This window comes from Pecten maximus, chromosome 2 (genome assembly GCF_902652985.1).
Source record: "Pecten maximus chromosome 2, xPecMax1.1, whole genome shotgun sequence".
NCBI lineage: Eukaryota > Metazoa > Mollusca > Bivalvia > Pectinida > Pectinidae > Pecten > Pecten maximus.
The window spans coordinates 32,306,436-32,332,746 of record NC_047016.1 but is presented as its reverse complement, the minus strand read 5'-3'; the positions used below and the strand labels follow the sequence as shown (position 1 = coordinate 32,332,746).

General features: G+C 34.9%; 1 protein-coding gene across 1 annotated transcript; it reads left to right on the top strand.

The window, feature by feature from the left end:
* Positions 1–15,252: 15,252 nt before the first annotated feature.
* Positions 15,253–19,210, top strand: LOC117321807 (neuronal acetylcholine receptor subunit alpha-3-like). Its single transcript, XM_033876384.1, has one exon. It carries the CDS (start codon positions 15,685–15,687, stop codon positions 16,882–16,884), a length of 1,200 nt encoding a protein of 399 aa, XP_033732275.1. The 5' UTR covers positions 15,253–15,684; the 3' UTR covers positions 16,885–19,210.
* The last annotated feature ends 7,101 nt before the right edge of the window (positions 19,211–26,311 follow it).

Genomic DNA, 26,311 nt, shown 5'->3' with positions numbered 1-26,311 from the left:
AAGTCGCTGTAAATGTGTTAAGTAGGCACTGGTACATATTTATCATCCCTTTGGGGCTCCCGCGAAAAAAAAATCCTGTCAGTCATTCAGAGTTTTTTTTTTTATAAAAGAATATGTAAAACTTCCTGAATTGCGCCCCTACCCCCAAGGTCCGCAGACAGACAGTTACAGACCAATACTTACATAGAGGTTATTATATATAATTGAATTCCCTTTACTTATGGATGATTTAGAATACATTAAGACCGAATACTGTCAATCAAACAGAAGATTTTCAAAGAATTTGAAATACTTTGTTATTGGGGCCCCGCCCCTAAGGCCTCAGGGGGCCAGACTTATCATTTATACAAAATTGGTTCACCTTCGCCATACTATGCTTCTGACCAAACATGAGCTAGAGCTCGTCATTCCTAGAAAGGTATCAACTATATTTTCAGTGTAAAATCTTATATTCGAAAGATAACCTCTCTAGCATTAAACAACGTTTTCATCCTTCGGGGGCTCGTCAGTGGTACCAAGGGCCTAAAATTGTCTGTATTAACAGAAATAATTTGTCTTTCATTAGAGTTTATCTAATCAACTCCAACATTATAGGCTGTTTTCAATCGATCTTTGCTCGTAGTCAACGATGTAACACTCTTAATTCAGATGTGTTTGGACTCAACTTTTAAACCTAACGGAGTCCTAAGTAATCAGAAAAGATACAAATGTATTAGGAAAATTGATACAAATGTATCGAGATGGTGGATGGATTTCATATACCTTCAATCATTTAAACAAGAAACTCTATATGAATATATAATTTAACAATGTTTGAAATAAAGAAAGAAAGAAAGAAAGAGAAAGAGAGAGAAATGTGGATTCCGGTTGTTTCGTAAATTAGGTAAGTCAGACAGCTATGATCAGGCATCAATTCTCAAAACATAAAAATGGTCACCAAATTGGTTATATTACAATTTATCTTATATCCTAGAGTCATACTCGACAATTTCAAACACAAAAAGGCCTGTATTAATACTTGCAGGTCTATCAAAATTTATGCAAGAAATGTTGCAATAAAAATTTGACAAACCGGTTTGTCCGCATCAACGAACAGGCCACTGAACAGTGTTTATTGACAGAAACATATAAGTTAGTCTGCGGGACGCTGCTTTAAAAACGATACCTATAAAACACTTTTGAGCGCACCGACATAATTTCCTCCCCGTTGTAGTCCAAAACAATTAATTTAAGGATCTGATATCTAGCTTTTTGTTTGAAAATAAGAATGTAAAATCATAAATTTATTTCAACAAACAACACGCCTTTCTACAATATCACATTTTTAACGATTGTGCAGCAACATTATCGTAAAATGACCTTATTCATATGAGACGTGTCTCTGTTGTGTCTGAACTAGAGGGAAAACGATTTGTGGGTTTTTGTTTATTTCTTCGTGAATATGGTTACGTGATTATACAAATTACCGTCATGTAAATGAAAAAAAAGTGAAATTAATCTAAAATCAATCGATATGTCAAAGACGTAAAGACTCTTGACATATCGATTACAATATATTTTCTGTATGGTAACAAATACAATATATTTTCTTTTATATGGTATCAAATATGATATATTTTCTGTATGATATATATTACAATTTTTCAGTGTGATATTAATTTAAAATATTTTCTGTATGATATCAATTACATGTACAATATATTTTCTGTATGGTATCAAATACAATATAGTTTTTGTATGATATCAATTACAATTTTTCAGTGTGATTTTATTATTGCAATTTGTTAGTGAATACAATTAATCACTATTTATTTTCAGTATGGTATCACTGATAATCTATTATCTGTATGGTATAATTTCAAATTTATTTTCTGTATGGTGTAAATTACAATTTCTTTCTGTATGGTGTCAATTGAAATTTATTTTCCTTATGATATCAATTACAATTTATTTTCTTCGTGATATTAATTTCAATTTATTTATTGTATGATATTAAATAGAATTTATTTCTGTTTGGTAACAATTATGACTTATTTTCTGTATGGTATTGATTACGATTTATTTCTGTATGGTATTAATTTCAATTTATTTTCTGTATGGTATCTATTAAAAAAAAATTCTGGAAAGCATAAATTACAATTTATTTTCTATGGTATATGATATACCTTATTTTACATTATCAATGAAGTAAATGACATTATTTTGTAAATGGTATAACTAACACACTGTTGTGTGTAGGGAATACAGTACAATCCAATTTAATATTTTTTAGTCTGGTATATGCATACATGGTTAATACAAACCTTTCTTGTACGTTCGTACACTGGGATATTATAAATAGGGTACACATTATTTTCACCGAATCTTTTAATTAACAAAGTTACAATTTACAGTCTTTTTAAAATGATCTATATCAGTATGAAGATCTTAGTTAAACTAACACACAGCGGCGAAGTTTCAAAGACCACACGTTTGTCTAGATTGCTGGCAATTTAGCCTCATTTTCTATAGGTGACAGAAGACCTACATTGACGAACGTGATTGCCAGCGGGAACGACAACTTCCTGGTACAAACGTGGTGGCCTTCAGACGTAAATATGTTGATTTTAATGATAACATGCCCACTGGGAGGACAACTAATAGAAAGGCTTATACAAATTGAAATGGGTATATTCCATCAGGATTATTATATACTTTTAAATTTGCCCATTCATGCTTGTGGAATGCCCTAGTGGTTCCATTGTCATCACCTTGTTTTTTTGTTTTGAGAATGTGACTTAACCCAGTTTAAACTTAGATTTGTGCGACGGTTGTCGTGCATGTAGCAGAAGGCGCTCTCCCTTTTTCAAGGGTCTCCGAGCAAATATATTTAACGTCTATGTATATTTGCCCTCTTCTATCGATTTTTAGCTAGAATTACAGAAGAGAATACAAAAAACATACTTCTAACTCAAAATTAAAGTATGAACAAACATATTCTTTAATATGTCGCTTTGTTTTTATTGATAAACTCTTAAGCATAATTTCCTTTCAACTAATATTATGTTTCTCATTCTTCCTAACAAATAGCATTGATATTTTTTAGAGAAATACTGATGTATTTAAACTTATGACTGTGAAATATTGACTGCAGTATTAATCGCCCTGTGAACAGCCAGGGGCATGTTAAGATTGGGTCTAGTTTTAGTACATTGTATCTTCATTGGTAAAGGAGAGCATTGTATTGAACACATTCAAAAAACAAATTGTATTCAACACTACTGGTTAGCGAAAATGATATTGCCTTCTTCTCTGAACAACATGTGTCGCATGCATATATAAAAAATAAATAAAAAATCTTCTTACCAAGAGACACAATTATAACGGCGCCCATTGGTCGAATGTCGAATGTCGACTTGCTGAGCGATCGTGGCCCAAATGTTGATTATAAGAGCACAAACCTTAGCCTGGTTACACACATAAATATTAGTGTTATAGATATACATTGCTATAAGTACTCGGCAAAGTAAAACAATTATTTGTGAATATAAAAATTAAACAAAATGAGAGACCATTTCGGAAGCAGATATTAAAATATAATTTTTTTTTTTTTTACATTAATCAAGCACGTTTAAGTATGTGTTAAGTTACTAACCACCTCATATATTTACAGAGAACAGTGGAGCCGTTGCCGCTGTTCAAATCAAAAGTACTACAATGTTAATTAAACTCATGATAGGAAGATGGGTTTAAATATTGGTAATAACGGCCCTGGCCGTACAGAACTTAAATAAAATATTGTGTTGTCCGCCTCCTTTCTCATATCCATTGTGGCCGTATCCTGAGTAGTCAGCAAAGACAAACGTCACACAGACACACAGGACAACTAGAAGTGATTGAAGAACAAAACGGACCATGTTGTTTACTGTTATAAAAAAGTAAAGACATACACAAAAGGGGAGTTATACAAAAACTGATACGATGAAAAACGAAATGTTACATTCTGTGAAAGGCGGTTTTGTTTTACCGTGTTTACTCTGAACGTACTCATTTTGGCGACCTAGCAAATTTTGAACAGATCAGCGCGATGATGAATTAGCACGCCAATAACATACATGTTCAAGGAATTGTGTATAGAAAATGTAATCAGCACCGAGGTAAGTATACTCTTAAAATGTGTACGATTACAGTATAATCATTCGTTTAGTAGGTGTACATGATGTTGGTTTGGTTTTAAATAAAAAATATAACAAAAACGTTATTTAGGTAAATGAGAGAAAAAAAGTTTGTGTAAGAAATGAATATGAATTAACAAATGTCAAATAATAACCAGAAATGAGTTCCATGTCAGAACGGAATTATAGACGAGTTAAAGGCCTTACAGCGACGTATGGGAGTTAGGTTAAGAACGTGTTTACATTTATAATATTCAAACAATAATAGACAGTGTATTTGTTTACAAACAAGAAGTCCAACTCTAAATCGATAAACATCAGAGAAAATATAACCACATGGGAGGAAATGATTAACATCCATATGTTCCAAATAAGGAATATATGTTATTATAAAATATCCTTATCCGGAAAATAAGACCAGGTGTTTCGGAAAAGTAAGCATATATCCAGGTCAAATCTAGTTGATGTCATGTTCTCAAATGAAACCTGAGGTAATGACAATTAAAGCACCAGCCATACCAACGAACGTTAACATGCTGAACCACACTATGAGATATAATGTCGACCATACACTCTTTCCCGTGACTCCGTCAAACTACAAATCTCGACACCGTGTCATGTAAGATTGTCTGTCAGTTAATAAAAATGATTACAAAAATCAGTTTTGTAACAAGAAAAACAAAAAGACACTTTGGTATGCTGGTTAAAATCGTCGATATCTATGTCGCAAACCGAAATTATATTATTCTCATTGTGGTTATGGTGTCACTACTAAAACCAGCACATAGTGTTGATCAACCTGACACCTGCCGACAGCAGCTGTTATATAGACTCATCTGAAAGGGTATACTCCATAGATAGGGGAAACATGGGTAAAAGAATCACCTTACAAAAGAATGTTTCCATAAAAAGGACGAAATGTTCCTAATCTACCCGATATGGTAGTGTAAAGAACAAAAATGTTCCAGAAAAAGTTGAAAAAAACTATTTTGGTATGAAAAGACGTTAATTCCGTTCTTAAAAATTTACATTCCATTTTGTTGAGTTAATTTTAGATAGTCACGAATTCTGTATTACAAGAGTGACCCTTACTTTGCCAAATGACGATACCACAGCTACTAGTGTTTGTCTGTTAGCGCATATGCACACTGTGTATCGATAGAAAATCATATTTTCACAACCGAGGGTCAGAAGCCCTATATGCATGTTATAATTCTGTTTACTTAAAAGACTAACACATATGTAAGTATATCAGGAAAAAAATTGGCTTTATCTGATCTTCAACATACAAAAATGTACAAAGATTGAAGGGAAATCACAAAAAGAGCACGTCCTGTGATCCATCTCAGAAAAGTACAAATCGCTTCTCTTTGCTAATGGTGAAATGCGAAGAGAGACAACTCTTCAACGACAAATGCCGATTTCATCCAATATAATAAGTACCTCCCATTCAAAACAAAACATGAAACAAATCAGTTCAGACAAATGAACAAGAAGAGAAAAGGGAGAAGATATTCATGAATAAAAAATCTTCTCTGTGATAACCGCTAATCTAATGTCACTCTCTCTCCTTAACCTCTGATTTATAGAACGCTTATAAAGGTTTTACTGATAACTTAACATATACTGTATTATCAAATTATAACCATCCGTAACACAGCAAAAACAGCGTGACAAACGTAGGTAAAACACATTTAATTGTTACCAACAGTTGTACAAGGATCTCCATACAAATTATTACCTTTTATTCACATTTCCCCTTGTTTTATTGCTTTCGTTATTATGTCGATAGTCACCGTTGTATGTCCAACTTTCTATTTGTATATTATTGACCTCCCATAGAAGTTACAAACAGCGATATATGTTCCAAAGAATGAAAGAAAATGCGTATTATCTATCTGAAAATATCTTCGAAAACCTCACGCGTTGCCTACTATCGATAAAACAGAAGCCGTTACCAAATATAAATAAAGCTCCGTTGTAAAATAGTCATCGAATTACGATACACGTTGCTGCTGAACTCTCATCAGAATTTCACTGTATAAGAAACGTTATCTACATGTGTAGCGCTCACAGGGCCAGTATGAGTTGTAACGTACTGCCGTATTATGTTATAGACATATATCATGCATTTCTATTACCGATTAAATCAATGAAATAAAAATGCAATAACACATATAAAACTTAACAATTAGAACAGTTGCTATGTTACGCAAAATATCACAATGCCACATATACAATATATATAATAGTTTTTTTTTACTTAGATGTATTATTAGCTGTTAATTGGTCATATCTAAGACCAAATAAATAGGATATGCTACTATAGTATTGTATTTTTGATTATTTATATATGTTTTAGATATCGTCTTCCCTGTACATCTCATATTCAATCTACTACCATTATACTTGATTCCTTATCATTGTACATGTTAACGAAATTGCTGTTGGATCATTCTAAAATAAAGCATTGCTACGTACCTCAGCCTTCGGATTGTATGTACATGTACTTCACAAGGGTATTCTTATTAATGCATACTGTGTAAGGAGGACAATTAGATCGAATTATTTAATAAAATTTATAAACATTTTAACAAACAGGATCAATAATGGTTATTATACCAAGCTGATCACATGTTTATTTGTTTTGATGATATCTTATAAGAAAAACACATTTTTATTCATCGTTATGTTTCCCGTTGATCGCATTGAAAAGTTAATGTGAAGGGAGGGGAAGCTGTCAGTTTAGATTCCACATGACGACCTAGTCATTGATTGTGTAGATATTTTACGAGAAACAGAATCAACAGTATATACACATGTACTACCCCTAAGTGTTATGCAGCCGTGTTTGCCTACCAACGCTGTAGCGGTAATGTTATGCATATCGTATCCTACCGTGGCTTGGCTTTTTGTAGGAACACATCATTCATCAACACACGACTATATCAGCGTAGTTTTTTTTATATATTTTATTAACTTTGTTCCAAGTTTTAGAATTCCTTGAGCAAACGCGGCTAGTTCTCCTTTTTTTTTTTATCTAATATCTTAGTTCGTTTGACATTCAAGAGCTGCAGACACATTTTGTGGAATTATTCAGTTCAAACACAATGAGCCAATGGCTATATATCATCAGTTATTATTCAACAATGAAAAAACCGAATCTTCGGGGAGTTGAAATAGTGTGATATTACGGAAACTTATAGGACAGATACGCAACTTGGTTATAACCATGAAATTGAATACCTGGATGATGTGTGTATGTGTCTGTTTACAGAGTTCTAACGCTAAGCTTCCTGAAGCTCGGCTACATGATGATATACTCCACGATATTAACCCATACGTGCGACCCGTGTCAGATGTTACAAAGCCAGTTAACGTCAGTGTGGTACTTTACCTGCTTTCTATCATTGAGCTAAATGAGCGTGAACGTGCCATGTCATCATTAATTTGGATGGAGCTTCGCTGGTTTGATGAACAATTAGCCTGGAATACTAGTAAGTATGGCGGCATAAATAGTAGTCGTGTTCCTTTCAATCGTATATGGACACCGGATATATTGCTGCGCAATGAAATCGGGAACAAAAAGGGAATGCAACATACTAACTTTATAGATCCTACAGTATTATTTACTGGCGAAGTAATTTGGTGGCCTGGTAAGGAAGTAAAAACAAAATGTGAAATCGATACTACTAAATACCCTTTTGATGAACAGGAGTGTACACTGGAAGTCGGTAAATGGTATTCTGACGATTCCAAGGTTAATATTTCTTCAGGTTCCTCGAAAGTTGATACAACTTTTTTTGAGGAAAGCGAAGAGTGGAAACTTATAGATGCTTATGTAAAGCGTGACACACGCTTCGAGTCGGAATGGATATTTAGTAGGAACTTGTTCATTGTGAAAATCGAACGTAGATCAACATTTTTCATCGTGAATATAATAATGCCGGTCCTGCTTATGTCCTTTCTGAACCAATTATGTTTCATGTTGCCTTTAGAAAGTGGTGAAAAGATAGGAATGTGCATGGCTATCTTCCTTACATTTGCTGTCTTTCTCTCGTTAGTGGGAAACTCACTTCCGCAGTCGTCGATCCATATGCCTGCCTATTGTATCTACTTGGTTTTCCAGACTATCCTTGGCATCCTAACAATCTCGTCCGAGGTGTTTATTCTGAGACTTTATAACAACCCCTGCTGGCATGACTCGTTCTTTAGTAGATTCGCCATCTTTGTCGCTCCTTTACTAGGATTATCTCTAGGAAGTGACGAAGAAGACATTGTGGAAACAAATAAGTTGAAAGGTTTTACCGAAGAGATTTGCCGGAAAGTCGCTTTGAAACTGGATTGTGTATGTGGTTGGTTAATGCTCTGTTGTAACTTAACATTTACAATCGGGTTTTTCCTGTTTGTGAACGTGTAATTTTTTATAATTGAACCGAACTTTATGGTTATTTCCGGTTCGATAGGTAAAATATACGCATTGTTTTTTGGGGGTTTTTCTCTCCTCTTTTCATCTATTCCGTATATACGTTAAAACTACGCGTGGGAAGATTTCTTGAGGCCGAATGGCCCTCTGTATTTAGTATAAATCCCCCTCGCGTAAATTCCCATGTTTACATTATCTCTTCATCGTAAGTCATCGATTTAATCTTCTTGCTTTACAGATAATATTAATGACTGTGAAAATTGCTCTTGAAAAAAATTGCTCCTTTCATTTCATAATCAAATTATCATTAACTTTATTTTTGTCAACTGTAATTGTTATAATATCATTTAAGTAAACGGGCAGTTGTTTGACTTTGAAAGTGTATATCTGCTCTAAAAGTCCAATAATCATGTGTTGAAATATGCTGCTTTTATCTTGGCTACATCTTCATAATCTGTAATAGAATTCAACATAACATTTATAATATATAGGATGAAAGTAAAACTACGCTGCCTTCGTGTTACTGAAAACGTACACTTTATGTCCGATGTTAATGCAACCAGCAGATAACTTACAATATTGAATGTTTCTAGTATTCATTCTGAACCTTTGGGCTCAAAGCTATCTACTTTTGAATCATCTTTCTTTCTTTTCTGTTTTTTTTTTTTTTTTTTAATCTGTTTATATTCTTTTGTTTACTCATGATTTCGATTACAATTCTAAACTGATCATCAAATAAAAGTGTTTCCATGTGAGGTTGGTATATTTTTTCAAAGAAGTCAGTTCTGTTATACGGTCATATTGTAAAGAGTACAATTCTAAAACAAAAAATCATAAATGTCAACATTTAGAAATGGCATTGCAATTGTAGGACTACAGATCAGACCTGAAATTTACTCGAGACCTTACTGATCAAAAACGAGGTCAATAAAAGAGACATAATTAAGTTAATTGACGGTAGAGAACACGAAACAGTTGTTGCGGAAAAAATGGCAATAACATTTCAATCCCATTGATCAAAATGAACTCTATTTGTCTGTCAGATTATTCTGTTTTGCAAAAGTACCACTTATTTTTTCTGAACAGAAAACAACATTTGTGATTTGCGCTAACAACAACTGGTCTGTTCGCAATGACATAACCTTGGATTTATATGTATTTGCGTTTGATACTCTGAAGATATAATGTAGAGACGAAAAATATAATCCGAAATGAGATATGTGTATACTGATAGGTAGAAAAGATAAAAAATGGATTTCCTCTCTCCAAGTGTTGTTTATGTATGAATTATGAGTTTTACATTAACAAGAAACCACTAAGGTATCAGCTGTTGTAACAGGCAGAGATATTTCCATAGAAACAACGTCAGTAAGAGCCTCAGAGATTAAAGCTAAATGTCTGCCAGTAGGTGTTCGTCTGTTTAATTTGAAACTCAAAAGTTGTTTATAGAAACTATCATCTATAATCAGAGAAGGAATCGTGACTATATAGGAAGCAACATGCGATATCTGCTAGGGAATTGGTGAAAATCTACTCACTCAATACCTCATAGACGCCGAACACATTTTCTTATTACGTTAAAGTAAAGACTGCCAGGTACTGCTACAATGGTAACCAGTCCCTATGGTCATCACAGAAAGTGCACTTTCTATAACGCTCCTTTTACAATAAGAATAAAACGTCAACTATGTAAGAGGCATGGGATTGATCATTGTTTGTCAATCGATCTTTACAATGTGAATTAGTAGTCGTGCTTATATAAGTACAAGATACGTTTCATGATAAAAACCCTCGTGATTTGTTAACATTCTGTCACTTTCGTATTTCTTTAGTATCCATCTTAAGTAGATCAATACTTTGAGACAAAATATTTTGGATTATGATTAGATGCGTGTTAACTTCATTCATTTTACACAAGTGCGAAACAAGTAACGTCACCTTATCTTTCTAAAATACTCTTGTTGGCATGGTATCGATCGAGGGGTCATACAGTGGTAAGAAACTAGAAAAGTGTGAAGCCTGTCTGATGTTTATTAATTAAAAAGTATGTTTACAGTATCTGTGTGGTTCCTGATGCTCACTCTGCACATTTACTCCTGAATACCATTTCGTTTATCTAATGTCTACATATAGGAAAGGGTTCCCATTTCGTGTGTACAAGCTGTATTATATTATTGCTATTGTTAATATTGTTAACAGCATTTAATGAATATTGGTTTATCGTTGAGCGCGCAGTATATGTGTAGCTATTCTGTATTATCTCGGGCATCAGTATAATTCTTAGCTCATATCAACTCGCGGTTGCATATATAGCTGTCATTTTCAAGCTACATTAAATCTCCCCAATTATCGACAGATGAATAAAAAACACAACTGCATCTGATGGGAGTTAAAGCCATTAGACGATAAGATATTTTGATTTCTCGTGTGCGATGCACGAATATCATCAAAATCCCCCTTCGTCCCCCCCCCCCCCCCCCCACCCCCGCCAGTAACATCGTCTGTCAACATTTGTTACAGTTTAACAAAGACTGAATACCTACTTGTAAACAAACTGATTTCAATCTCGAAATCAATATAACAAGGGTAAATAAAAGCAAAAATATAGATTTATGTGGAGACTCTAGGAAAACTAGGGGGAAAAAGACCATATGGTCCGGAAGGGGAAGTGTCTTCCACTTCATCGACGACACCCGCCATAAAAATCTAGGTCACGACGACACCCGCATTACAAAATCTAGGTAATTTTTCGTTCTGACGTTTGACGTTATTTGAAAGAAATGAATCAAAATCACAATCAGACTATGGATAGTTAACCGCTCCGTACTGTTGGAATACCCCCCCCCCCCTCCCCCCCAACTTCCTTTAATAGTTTCGTCATATCAATGTTTGATAAATTCAACAGTATCGCTTCAGATCTGCTATACTATTCATCAAAAACTTAGTATGATTTTGTCGTTTAGAGGTAGACTAGATATAAACACTATATTATGCCAACAAAGAAACTATATATTGTAATTTAAACTATGCCCTCGATTGGGAAGACCAATCTGTGTGTGCTTATTCACAAGTGGCTTTGGACTTGAAACAGCATTACACAACATGTATCCGTGTCACGTTATATCAAAACAACCGTCTTATAGTACATATTATCATTAACTCTACTCAGCTTTCCAAGTGGTCATGAAGCTTGTGTTGAAAACCCTAAAATATACATGATTTCGGTAAAATGCAACTTACTTGATGTGGTTGTGTTTCTTACACTACGCTACATTTCTTTTGTATGAAATGACTTTGTACCACTGTGTTGTTATGCTGGAGAGGACACATATATATTGTCATATGTTTTATGTCAATTAAATCGGACAAGCGCCGATTGGTCAGATTCGATCACGTGGTCTCTAATGTTTATAAAGTCGTTGAATTCAAGTGGCTGTGTCAGATTTGCTCAGTCAGCGACAGCTCTATTAATACTTCAAGTTACATAGTCCAGCTAAGATGGCTTGAAATGTTCTTGTTATTTCTAAGTATTAATTAACCATACAAACAATGAGTAATCAAGAGAATACTAGTAGAAAATGTTTTTTCTAAGAATAACAGCCTGTTTTGTATAAACCTAAAATAAGTTATCTCCCCTTTACTAGTAATATATACTAAGGTGGTACATTTGACCAGTCAGCGCGACAAATGTTTATATCTATAATGCTGTAGAGCTATGCGAGCTATCTCCCACTACACAAGCAACTTTCCGAGAAAGTTTTGAATATATTCCTCTTAATAAATCGACACAATTGGAGAATTTTGTCATGTCATTATTGAGAAGTGGCTTCAAGTTGTCGGCATTCCTGTTACAATACATAAAAGCTGATTTATCCATTGATTTGCACCAAACGAATCTTTTTTGTCGACATGATAATAACCTGACTGGCTTTGAACTTGGTCGTTGTTCATATGCAATCTTCAAAAAGAAACTCAGCTTAACTTTTGGTCAAGGTTTTAATATCTGTCACAATTCGAAAATTGTCAGTCTTTTTGCCATGTCATATCCAAGGGGTGCAGAGAGTGAACGTAACGTAATCCCAGGTGGATAGAGTGTACGACGTAGCATACATCAAACATTAGCTCTAATAGTTTAAATTGAATGTTCCTACGATTGAAATGCATTACTTTTATCATATACTATCTCTCAATTAGAGTTCATTATGACGTGTAACCTGTAACTCCGTTATAGATATAGACTTTATCATATAATTGACTATGGGATTATGATATATCATCAATGGACGCCATAAGTTACCTGGACACGGAGAGGGGCTACGGGATTATGATGATCCATCAATGAATACCATCAGTCTCCACAGTTCATAGACAGAGGGAGGCGGCTATGGGTTTATGATGTACCATCCATGGACACCGTCAGTCTCCACACTACACAGGCAGAGGGAGGAGGATATAGGATTATGATGTACCATCCATAAACAGAATCAGTCACCACGTTACATAGAGGGGGGAGGATATACTATTATGATGTACCATCCATGGACACCGTCAGTCTCTATATTACATAGGCAAAGGGAGGCGGCTATGGGTTTATGATGTACATGTACTATCTATGTACACCGTCAGTTTCCACATCACATAGGCAGAGGGAGGCGGCTATGGGGTTGTGATGTACTATCCATAAACACCAACAGTCTCCACATTACATAAACAGAGGGAGGGGGCTATGGGATGATGATGTACTATCCATGAAAACCATCAGCATCCATATAAAATGCTTTAGAGAATAAACTTGAAAGGCTCTTCAGTATTTTCAATGGTTCCAATATAAGTCTTTATTTTTGTTCATATATTGTCCCGCTTTATCGATTTTGATTTTGTCCCATAGAATTCTAATCCGCGATATACGTTTAGCACACATCAGATTTCAATATGTTCTAATACTCCATATATATTATTGGCAAGGAAAGCTCAGTGGTGATTTGACAAATGGACGAGTAACAACGCCCGATCAGTAACGCTAAATTAGATGCGCATAACTTCCCTGATGAAGGCTTCACACTTGAACTCGCTGGTATGTATTGAGATATGATCTTAGGTGATATTTGTTAAGTATTGCGACTACTGTAAATCACTTGTCATTAATACGCAAAGAGAGCCAATCACGAATTCAAATCCTTCGCAATTATTTCTACAACAATAACACCTTGGATGACGGCCAAGATATCGATAACTGATAAAGCAGTCTTGCAGACTCCAAAACTCTAATGGCCTTATATCTAACTTAAAAGTAAATTCTACTCGTAATCATGTATTCGCTGATATTTCTGAAAAGGTAAGTTCGTGAAATAAAGTATTCGCAAAATCTAAGTGATTGACAGTATATCCGGGATGAAACCACGTTGTTTTAGCTGTGTTCCCGTCTTCATGTACCCTATAATAGTGTAGATATATAAAAGGTGTAGAGATAACTTTTTCATAGTGTGCCTACAGTCTAGGTGAGTTAGTTGTGCCAGGGGTCTCTGTTAGTCTAATGTATTTCGATTCTTAATATGATTTCTGCAATGTCTGAACGTGTCTGATGAGTTTGGTAGCATGTGCCCGGAATGGTGTTCTTTAGTATGGTACAAACAACGAGGCTGCCAGATGATGCGATGACTCAATGCGTTATGCTGCTCCCTACTGTCTATCTTCAGAAGGCCATGCAACAAATTTGTTTCTGGCTTTACTAAGCACAGCTAGGACTACGCTTTCACTTACACCAAGTATTAAAGATACAGATACACTATGAATACGAGCAACTATTGATCCACCGCGATAAACCTTGGTCAGTGGTACACGCGTATCATCCAATATCTTGATCTAAACTGTCCTCGAAACTAATCCTCGAATGACACTGAAATTAGCCCTCGGACGATTTTGGCTTCATTAACAATTTCTTTCCCTCTCTTGTCTGGTAGCCAAAAGCACTGGGATTCCATCATCTAGTACTGTCCGATACGTTGCAATCTTTTTCCCATGTGTGTTTGTCCTCGGTTTAAATATTGCTGTTAGGGCTTGTATCAACAAGAACAACCACGAAAATATTCTTAATTGTTTGAGAAACATTGTTCTTGCTCTCGCCCACGGGGCCGCTGTGGCCGAGTGGTTAAGGTGTCTCAGGACTTTAACACTAGCCCTCCACTTCTGGGTGGCGAGTTCTAAACACACTTGGGGCAGTTGCCAGGTACTGACCGTAGGTCGGTGGTTTTCTCCAGGTACTCCAGCTTTCCTCCACCTCCAAAACTAAGCACGTCCTTAAATGACCCTGACTGTTAACAGGAAGTTAAAATAAACCAAAGTTCTCACCAAAAGACAGCAAACACATACTACATGCTAATAGAAACAATTTACTGCTCAAAACAAACACACTCAACGCATGCTAGTGCTATACGCTATATACATTCCAATGTGTTTACACCCTACTATGTATAAATTCAACCTGGTAGCATGTATGAGGTAAAAAAAAAAGGTCTACGTTTACCATTTACCATGCTTCTTGACTTTGATATCTTATAAGCACAACATATTTTCTACACCAGTGTGTACCCTATTTGAGATAGGTTTATGTGAATGGAGGAAGCTGCTATATTTGTAGTTTAGATTTCGCATGACGACCTAGTCATTGATTATGTACATAATTTATATCAAAAGCTTTATATACGAGAAATAAAAACATCACTATATAGTTTACATCCCCGGAGTGTAATGCTGTCGTGTTCGCGTGATAATGCTGCGGCGGTAATGTTCTGTATATGGTTCCGTGCCGTTGTGTGGCGTTTCCCATGACACATATGAGAACGAGTCCTTTATCAACACAAACTGTCTCTGCATCATCTGATGTGACTTGTTAACTAAGGAGTAGAATTACTTAGCTAGCGTGGCTACTATTTGTTGTATGGACCATTCAACAGTTTGTGCTATAGATTCATACATTTGACCAAATATCCAGAACAAAACAACACGACAATGAGTTGCGTACTGTCGGAAAATACCGAATCTCCATAAGGATGAAAAGTGATATTCCAAAATGGTACAGAACAGATACATACAGAACTTATAATCATGAAATTGAGTACTTGGATGATATGTGTATGTGTCTGTTTACAGAGCTCAAGCGCAAAGCTTCCTGAAGCTCGGCTACATGATGACATACTCTACGGTATTGACCCATACGTACGGCCTGTGTCAGATGTTACAAAGCCAGTTAACGTCAGTGTGGAGCTTTTCCTGATTTCCGTCATTGAGCTAAATGAACGTGAACGTTCCATGTCATCATTAATTTGGATTGAGCTTCGCTGGTTTGATGAACAACTAGCCTGGAATACTAGTAAGTATGGCGGCATAGATAGTAGTCGTGTTCCTTTCAATCGTATATGGACACCGGATATACTGCTGCGCAATGAAATCGGGAACAAAAAGGGAATGCAACATACTAATTTTATAGATCCAACAGTAAGATCGACTGGAGAAGTGTTTTGGTGGCCTGGTAAGGAAGTAAAAACAAAATGTGAAATCGATACTACTAAATACCCTTTTGATGAACAGGAGTGTACACTGGAAGTCGGTAAATGGTATTCTGACGATTCCAAGATTAACATTTCTTCAGATACTTCGAAAGTTGATATCAGTTTTTATGAGGAAAGCGAAGAGTGGAAGCTTGTAGATACTGATGTTAAGTACTCCACGCGCCTGGAGTCGGAATTGAAATTTAGTAAGAATTTGTTCATTGTCAAAATTGAACGCAGATCAACATTTTTCATCGCGAATATCATTCTCCCGGTCCTACTTATGTCCTTTCTGAACCAATTATGTTTCGTGTTGCCTCCAGAAAGCGGTGAAAAGATAGGAATGTGCATGGCTATCTTCCTCACATTTGCTGTCTTTCTCTCGTTGGTTGGAAACTCACTTCCGCAGTCGTCGATCCATATGCCTGCCTATTGTATTTACTTGGTTTTCCAGACTATCCTTGGCATCCTAACAATCTCGTCCGAGGTGTTTATTCTGAGACTTTATAACAACCCTTGCTGGCATGACTCGTGTTTTAGTAGATTCGCCATCTTTGTCGCTCCGTTACTAGGATTATCACTAGGACCAATTACCACTAAGAACGAAGAAGACATTGTGGAAACAAAAACGTCGAAAGGTTTTGCCGAAGAGATTTGCCGGAAAGTCGCTTTGAAACTGGATTGTGTGTGTGGTTGGTTAATGCTGTGTTGTAACTTAACATTTACAATTGGATTTTTCCTGTTTGTGAATGTTTGATTTTTGATACTATAAAAAATAGATATTTAAGCAGTAATTGTTTTTTAGCGCTTTTCGCTCTAAAAACATTCTGCCATTTCATAATTGTGCTAATTTTACTTTCTTTTTATATTTTCTACGAAAAGTATTTTTAATCAGCTAATTCATCAGGACGCTAATCTGTGTAAATATGGTTATACGCTAAAATTTGAGTACAGCAAAATTTCAAGTTTACGGTAATTGAACTGACATGTACCGATGCAAGAAAGAGTAGCATTACAACTCTTCTGTGTATCTTGTTAGTTAGCAATCCTCTTTTTTTAATTTTTTTTTTAATTTTTCATTTATTTATCTGTTTATTGATATCTTTTCATTACTAAATTGAGAGTTGTAGTTATTTTCTATAGAAACTCCTCTTCACTTCACTATCAAGCAGTCATTCATTTTTTCCGTCTAATTTTGCGTGTACAAGTAATCTACTATAAGTAAACAGGGTGTTGTGTGACGTGGAATGTCTATATCTGATATTGATGTCAAAATTATATATGGTAATGTTGCATTTATTGTGGCTGCAGTTATCAACACACACACAAAATGGAATTATTCATAATCGACGAAACAATAAAGAAATCAGCATAACATAAATATTTCATGTTGAGCAGCATAACATAGATAACTCGTGTAAATCAGCATAGCATGAATAATTCATGTTAATCAGAATAGCATGAATAATTCATATGAATCAGCATAACATGAATAATTCATGTAAATCAGCATAGCATGATTAGTTCATGTTAATCAGGATAGCATGAATGATTCATATGAATCAGCATAACATATATAATTCATGCTAATCAGCATAGCATGAATAATTTAAGAAATTCAGCATGACATAAATGATTCATATACATCTGTTGATGAAGAGATTTGTTATTTATTTTATGTATTGCATGGTTGATCTCCAAAAGGGGCTGTGCGTCGGTTTTATACTTTTAATTATATTAATGGTATATGTTTTCAAGAGTGCAAAATACAATTCCTCATCCAAAATATGATAGTGGATGTGAGGTTTGATTTATAATCAGGTAGGTGGAATAACACAAGTAAGGTCAAAGTAAAGCGACATTATAGTTCACCATTACTGACGGATGGAACATATAAATGGACTTCAAAGGTCATGAATAGTTTCGAAATTCAAATGGCGCGTGCCTATTTGTATATATAGTAAAACTCGTATGGTTCGACTTATCTGTGTCAGTGTGCATAGGGAACTAGAAAAGGGCATGTATACCGAATAAGTGCTTGATGACATTGTCAAAAATAAGCAACAAAAAATACATGATAACATGTATTCGTTTGTTTAGTAAACAATAATAAGCACGGTTAGAGATCAAAGCAAAATATATGTACATGTATATAATTATCTTTGCCATAGACACGTGATTTCCACACCGATAATCGTACACATTACAGCATGACTTCTATGAAATCGATATATTTAGTATAAGAATATACATTCAAATGTCTTATGCTTATTTGTATATAAATTGAATTTATATATCTACATTCTATGTTGCATTTGCCTATATGTCGGTATTAAATCTAAACGCATTTTCACTTCAGTCACAAAAAATATATATATTGATGTACAGTGATATAAATATAAGAATTGAACTGTTACCTGATGCTAACGGCGACATTCCATGTACCTGTCATCATTGTATACATATTGTCTTATACTACAACTGGTAGCTGTTCATTGTCAGTGTCATCTATATTGGGCTGTATGTCCATTTGATTTTTAAGAGTTTTAAAAAAACAACTATATATAACAATGTTTTTTTTCTTACTATCTTCATCATATAAACTTTCATGTTAACATTTTATATAAGTGGTCCTTATGACATTTTCTCCATTCACCACAATGTGAACTTTTTCAGAATCGTCGCCAATATTTCCCAGCGATGGAAGAAAACCTGCATCATACATGTGCCAGTTATATTCCTTGAACCAATTTTACATACAATATTTGATATTGTTATAATGTTTTAAAAACCTGTCTGCGTTCATGATCCTAGTAAATATATATAACGATGTCTTTGTGTTACTAATAGCTTTCTTTTTGAGGCCCAGTATCAATGTAATGATAAATGAGATTCTTTATGAACAGTTGCCTGTATTAATATTGTTAGACCTCTTATATGCTTGGTATCAATTCCAAACACCGAGACTCAGTTGTTTTTCGCACAAATTCTGTTGAATGTGCGTCCTGTTATTAATTATTACAATGTACTTATTACAGTATCTACTCTTCCTCTTGAAAATAAAACTTTAATTCTCGAAAAAAATAGTATTGTGTATTTTGTTGTTGTTTTTTCCTCCTGCCATCTTGTCCGAGACCTTACAGTGTCATATTTATCTCATTGTATATCTATCTTTTTCTGATGTCATTTGATATACATTGCATATCTTTTTCTGATGTCATTTGATATCTCTCTTTTTCTGATGTCATTTGATATCTATCTTTTTCTGATGTCATTTGATATATATCTTTTTCTCATGTCATTTGATATCTCTCTTTTTCTGATGTCATTTGATATCTATCTTTTGTCTGCTGTCATTTGATATCTATCTTTTGTCTGATGTCATTTGATATCTCTCTTTTTCTGATGTCATTTGATATCTATATTTTTCTGATGTCATTTGATATCTATATTTATCCCATAACCACGCTTGTTTCACAACTGATATGGCACGTGATAAAATTCGTAGCAGTGTGTTATTGTTTTTGTTTACACACCGCGGTGTGTAACCACTTTCTAAGCCTCCGATTGGTCATTTGTGACCTCCAACGAATCTGATTGGCTAACCTCTGGCCTTTGACCACGGACTATTTTTACTACTCTCATTTATCTTCTCTTTTTTTTGCCGTCTGTCTTCAAAAGATCAGCATGGACACGTTTTGATGATTTTTTGGTGCTCAACATTAGCATATTAAACTGGGTGAGAGGGGTCCCCGGGTGTCCTCATGGAAATGTCGATTAATCTGGGGTTTGAGTCGTACGAAATAAAATTTGATGGTAAAATAGACGACGGAAGCGAGATATTGCATAGATTATAGGCCTACAAGTAGCGAATTAAAACTGACCCCCCCCCCCCCCCCCCTTTAATTCTAGATATGCAGTGGATCCCGATAGCAATGAATGAATTATCAAAACAATGAACAAATGTAGCCTAATACAAAATGGTTAAATCGCTGTCTCTAAATCGTAGTCATTTGAATGAAACGGTCGCACCATCTAACGTAACTGTTAGGCAGCTTCCCTTTTAGTTGGGTGTCATTCGTACGGACCAGGAAAAAAACCCGAATAAACACAAGTTTTCTTATCATTCCACTTACCTTTATTACGAATATATTTATCCCAAACACAAAACTTTAAAAATCATCTTGGAAAATTTGTCTCATGTCTCAGAATGAACATTTAACATCATAATAACCAGTAATAGCATACCTACGAAATCCAGGAAAGGACAGATAATTGAATCTGACAATGATTAGTCTAATATTCAGCGGTGACGTTCAACTTCGCGATGACGGTGTCGTCTTCTAATATTTCGAGCGGAGCTATTTAAACAAGTTACCTATTAATACATTACACAGATACAAGGACTTCCAAACTTATATTTCGTTTTGTGAAATAATATCATTTAAAAATATAGTACAGAAGATATGAGTCGTGCATCTAAAATAGATGATAAGCTTTCGTTCATAACGACCTATATTTTGTCCCGTGGTGATTTGGTTCACGGAATTTAGTTGCTACGTTGGGAGAATTTGAACTTGACATGCTTACATTTGTAAGTAAAGAAGTTATGGGATAAACAAGTTCCCCTACTCGTGACGATTGTTTATCATTTTTATCCAACTCTCGTTAGTTAATTTTCTAATTTTGAAAAGACACTCGCTAAAGCTCGTGTCTTTTCAAAATTAGAAAATTAACTAACTCGAGTTAGATAAAAATGATAAACAATCTCCACTCGTTGGGGAACCTCTATTTTTCTGATGTCATTTGATATCTCTCTTTTTCTGATGTCATTTGATATCTATCTTTTTTCTGATGTCATTTGATATCTATCTTTTTCTGATGTCATTTGATATATATCTTTTGTCTGAGGGCATTTGATATATATCTTTTGTCTGCTGTCATTTGATATCTATATTTTGTCTGCTGTTATTTGATATCTATCTTTTTCTGATGTTATTGGATATCTATCTTTTCCTGATGTCATTTGATATCTATCTTTTCCTGATGTCATTTGATATCTATCATTTTCTGATGTCATTGGATATATATCTTTTTCTGATGTCATTGGATATCTATCTTTTTCTGATATCATTTGATTTTTTTTTCTGGTGTCATTTTCTGATATTCTTTTCTTCCTTAACTACCTGTTCCTGAACGTTATTGTCTTGTCAAGTGAAGTGAAGGTAATGTGCCTGTAAGAATATTTTTCTGTAAAGAAAACACCGACAAGAGCTGTATATGCATGTCCACAATGACATAGTCTTGTGTTTGCATACAAAAACTAAAATTATTGTTTGTGAACATTCAGACAATACTGAAGCTCCAGAGTGATACTTTTTATTTATTATTATTTATTATGTATAATGACTGATTTGTTATTTCTTATTAAGTTATAAGAACTAAATAATAACAAATATGGACTGATAGATCAGTAATTATAGATCTGAAGTGGTAAATAATAAAGTCCCTTCATGGCTTCCGGAAGAAACCCCCAGATACAGATACAGGAACTGCATATTAAAGATTCTGTAAACAATTCTAATTGTGTTACAGTATTAACAACAAACTAAAATATCAGCTGTTAAATAGGCAGAGATAGTTCGGCAGTAGGGGACTACTCTAGGTAAGTATTACTAAGTGTATGTCGGTAGGTCTGTTTAACTGGAAACTGATTAGATGTACGTGGGAACTATCGTCTATAATCAGTGGAGGAATCATGTATCTACATGAAGCAACAGGTGATATCTGCTATAAGGATCCGGCGGAAAATCATCTCTGCCAATATTTCATATACTATGAATGCCGAATACGTTTTTCTCATTATGTGAAATGTAGAGCCTGCTGGGCATTGTCATACAATGGTTAATGGTCCCTATGGTTACACGGAAAGTAAACTTCACATTACCCTCCTTTTATATTTATAACTATCAGTATCACGGGCGTTCGTTTCAGGCGTTGAACGACCCCTAAAAAAAGGTGCACATTTCATTAGTGGTTGCAAAACGAATACAATGTATGTAAAAGAGGCATGAAGGGTTACCCCTCGGTTGTCAATCGATCTACAAAATGAGTCAGGAAATATGCTAATATCAGAACAAGATACGTATGTTAATAAATCGTTAGCATCCCGTCACGTGAGTATTTCTAGTACCATTTTATTAATGATTTAAGAAGGGATATATTATATCGAAAATCATCACATGATCGGCATATCATCAATTGAATTCGCCCTTGTAATATTTATGCATAGATCACTGGTAATATACCATATGGAGTGTTTTAATTGGCTGTGCCGATCAAAAATTGATGGTGACGTCATGAATTGTGAATGGTGCAACAAAATGACTGCCTCCGTTTGACTTTGTCCACATAGTTTGACTATAAAACCTATCAAATGTAAATAAATGTAAGTTATGTGATGAAAGGTATTAAAAGCAAAGACTCCTTGCAAAACAAAAAAACAAATAAAAACCTATATGAGGAGGAAGAAATCAGAGTACAAGAAAAAAAACACATGATCGGGCAGCTGACCCCAAGCCATTTCACGTCCGAACAAGGAATCGAACCTCGACCGCCTAGATGAAAGGCAATTATTGTGTTATCACTGTGTCACCCGGCCAGCATATGTGTATAGGTATGTGACCTTGAAAACGTCATAAGGTTAGCCTTATGTATAAAGGTAACATACTTCTACGGTAAATCACAAATTAATATCGCAAATATATCGAAATGGAGAGCACAGGGACTTTGCACAAATTCCAAGTCCACGGTCCAAATATATAGATTTTAATTATTACGATACAAATAAATAGTTGAGAACACGTGTCAAGTCCTTGTGATGGAAAGCATAAAGGATATACAAACCTGCGGTAATATTTTGTGCTGTGTTCGTAATCCATATGTTCCTTCTGGAAGGGACCGCAATCTAAAGGTTCCTTTTGGAAGAGACCGCAATCTAAAAGTTCCTTCTGGAAGGGACCGCAATCCAAAGGTTACTTATTGAAGGGGCCGTATTCTAAATGTTCCTTCTGGAAGAGACCGCAATATAAAGGTTTCTTCTGGAAGGGACCGCAATCCAAAGGTTACTTATAGAAGTGACCGTATTCCAAAGGTTCCTCATGGAAGGGGCCGCAATCCAAAGGTTCCTTATGAAAGGGACCGCAATCCAAAAGTTCCTTATGGAAGGGACCGCATTCCATACGTTCCTTATGAAAGGGACAGCAATGCAAAGGTTCCTTATTGAAAGGACCGCAATGCAAAGGTTCCTTATGGAAAGGACCGCAATGCAAAGGTTCTTTATAGAAGGGACCGCAATACACTCGGAGAGATAGACAGAACCGGTGTAGGCTTTGAGATAAAAAAATCTCAGCAATGACAGCGTTTGTTGATTTAATTCCATCAGCCGATATCAAACCCATTAAACAATTAAATGTTTTCTGTTCAACACGTACTGTTTTGTAGGATCGCGATTGTATTAATGTATTGATTCTATTTACAGATCAATTATGTCATTTCTCTTAGGACGCCATATCATGTATGAACTGGATAAAATGGCAGATCTAGATCTAAGTCATTATATGTATTTTATAGGCATTAGTAAGTCATTGTTGTTACACTGGGACTCGGCACGAACTTCCAATCACGGTCCATAGTATCGATAATAAATATATGTGTGGACTATTTATTGCAAATTCATGTCAACTCCCTGTGTGCTGCCAAAATGGGATGTTTCTTGCTAAAAGGTTTCAGTAATTTCCAGTGACGTGTAATCTTATACATTTATCCCCATGGGAACCGTTATCTGGGTTTGATAAGGTTATTCGGACACCTCCCTAGACATCGATATCGGAGAGGAGCTTCCGATGAAAAGGCTATTTTTTTTTAATTTCCATTTGCTCTGCATTGTCACTATATAATCTAAGCAACCAACATAATAAGTTATCAGATCATAGGCGTAGTGGTATGAAGAACAATGATCGTGACGTCATCACTATATGACGTCGTTTTGACCGACGTCACTGACGCCAATTAGAAAATATCGTCGTCTACCAGAAAATGGCAAAATTTGTATTAACAGTTCCTGACATCTTAGACATCGATAAAGTCTACTGGGAAGATAAAACCAATATGTCCTCAACAGACAAGGACATGTTAATGACTATTGACACCATGTGGCTATTTCTTGTGCCAAAGACGGTCAAGGTTTTAAAACCGATACATAGTACTAGTACAGTGGTTCTCCGGTTTAATAAGTGTACCAGCAATTTGGTTTTATTGTATCGATAGCTTAGTTTTTATATACATTTGCAAAATATAAATTAAAAAAAAAAGACTTTCGTGCATAAGCTCTATAGCATACTTTGATTTTCAGTACTTTCAATATTTAAGTTTTTCTGTAGATTAATTCTCCGTTTTTACGATTTAGGCTAGACGATTTTTATGGAAGAATTGTGGTTTTAAAAATAGAGGCAATTACTTTTTCTTAATTAGTCTTCGAAACGTAGATATCGATGCAGCTATGAACTTACAGTTACTCCTAGGTAGAAATGTTCATCTGCCAGTAGACACTAATTTAATCATATTCAGAAATGTGCACAAGTTTATAAGAACAGACAATAGATTTTAAAAAGCATGATATTTGTTTGTTCTGTACTTCCTGCCTTTTGACAAATCGGAGAGAAATGTTACAAAAATATTACAAAAATACTGAATTGGTGACCTTTAGTCTTTATTTTGTCAAATATTGTAATTTTGTATTTGTTTTGGGAAATGGCGTTGATAAGTTGCAAAAACTTGTGCCAAATCCCTTTTTACGTTTTGACAATAAAATACGATTGAATCAATCAACATATCCGCAATAAAAATGAATATATCCCCTTCAGATCATATGAGACAACGAAAAAAATCAAAATAGGTAAAAAAAAATCTGAAGAGGAAGAACAAACAAAAAGATAAATTTGATGATTTTCAATATTCGATTTCAAGCTAACGTTTTAGTGTGTTTGTATGTTCTAAACCTTGTCAGAAAAAACGTGTAATTGATATGTATATTATTATTTACCATCAGGTAAACATTTGGAATCGGTCATATTTCTATATTGGTGTAATGTATACGTAACGTTGAACTGCAACACGTGTTTGACTATATAACTTATAGTGCATATGAACATGCTAAAATTCGAGGTGATATGCAAAATCAGTTTGCTTTTTATCAAGAAATTAATTAGTGTTTACGTTATTTGTGAAGTTCCTGGTGTTCACTTGAGTTGTACATGTCAGTGTACAAAATGTACATACATACAGTAGCTTTCCTTTGCCACAGGAACCTGGGAATTGGTAACAGTCTCCTTCCCTAATGTGTATAGCACATTTTAGATTAAAATTCGGTAAAAATAACATCCCTGGTGTTAGTGATATACAGAAGTCCAAACACGTAGACTGTACTGACAATTCTCAGGTCCATGTGCCCGATATCAACTTCCAATCTTCAATCTACATTATATTCGCCAGCTAACGACTGATTAATAAAAACACAACTTTATCTGGTGGGAATTGTTCAAAGGCATTAATTAAATTAATTTATCCCGTTTAATGTTTTACTTAAATCGATAATGACATGCACGAATATCAACTGTCCTGGTCTGTCAATAGAAAATATAGGCGTTATACAATAACAACGAAGGTTCCCTGTAATCTCGTCTGAATACATATGTTGACACGGGCGTCTGCTTCTGGTAAGTATCTATAAAAAACAGTAGTATCCCCTACTCTTACTAAAATAGGAGTTGGGAGTTAATATGTTTTCCTATTAATACTAACCAGAAGCAGACGCCTGTGACTCAAACAACGAAAACTAGCGACATGTAAACATCAAGTAAATCGATAAAACGAGGGTAAAGTATTAACCAATAGATTTACGCGGATACTCTAGAAAAAGTACCGAGAGAATAAGCCCAGATGCTCAGGAAGGTTAGGCGTCTTCAAGACTACATCGACGATATATGTCATGTAAATCTGTCAAATTCAAGCGGACGTGCGGTTCAATATACATAAACGGCCGCCACAACATTCCCGCTGTCGCATATACTTCACATGTTACGGTCCCCGCACGGCTTATTTTGATTTTTTTTACCGGAAAATCT

Coding starts and splice junctions, on each gene's coding strand:
- LOC117321807 (XM_033876384.1), top strand. CDS start 15,685: ATGAAATTGAGTACTTGGATGATATGTGTATGTGTCTGTTTACAGAGC.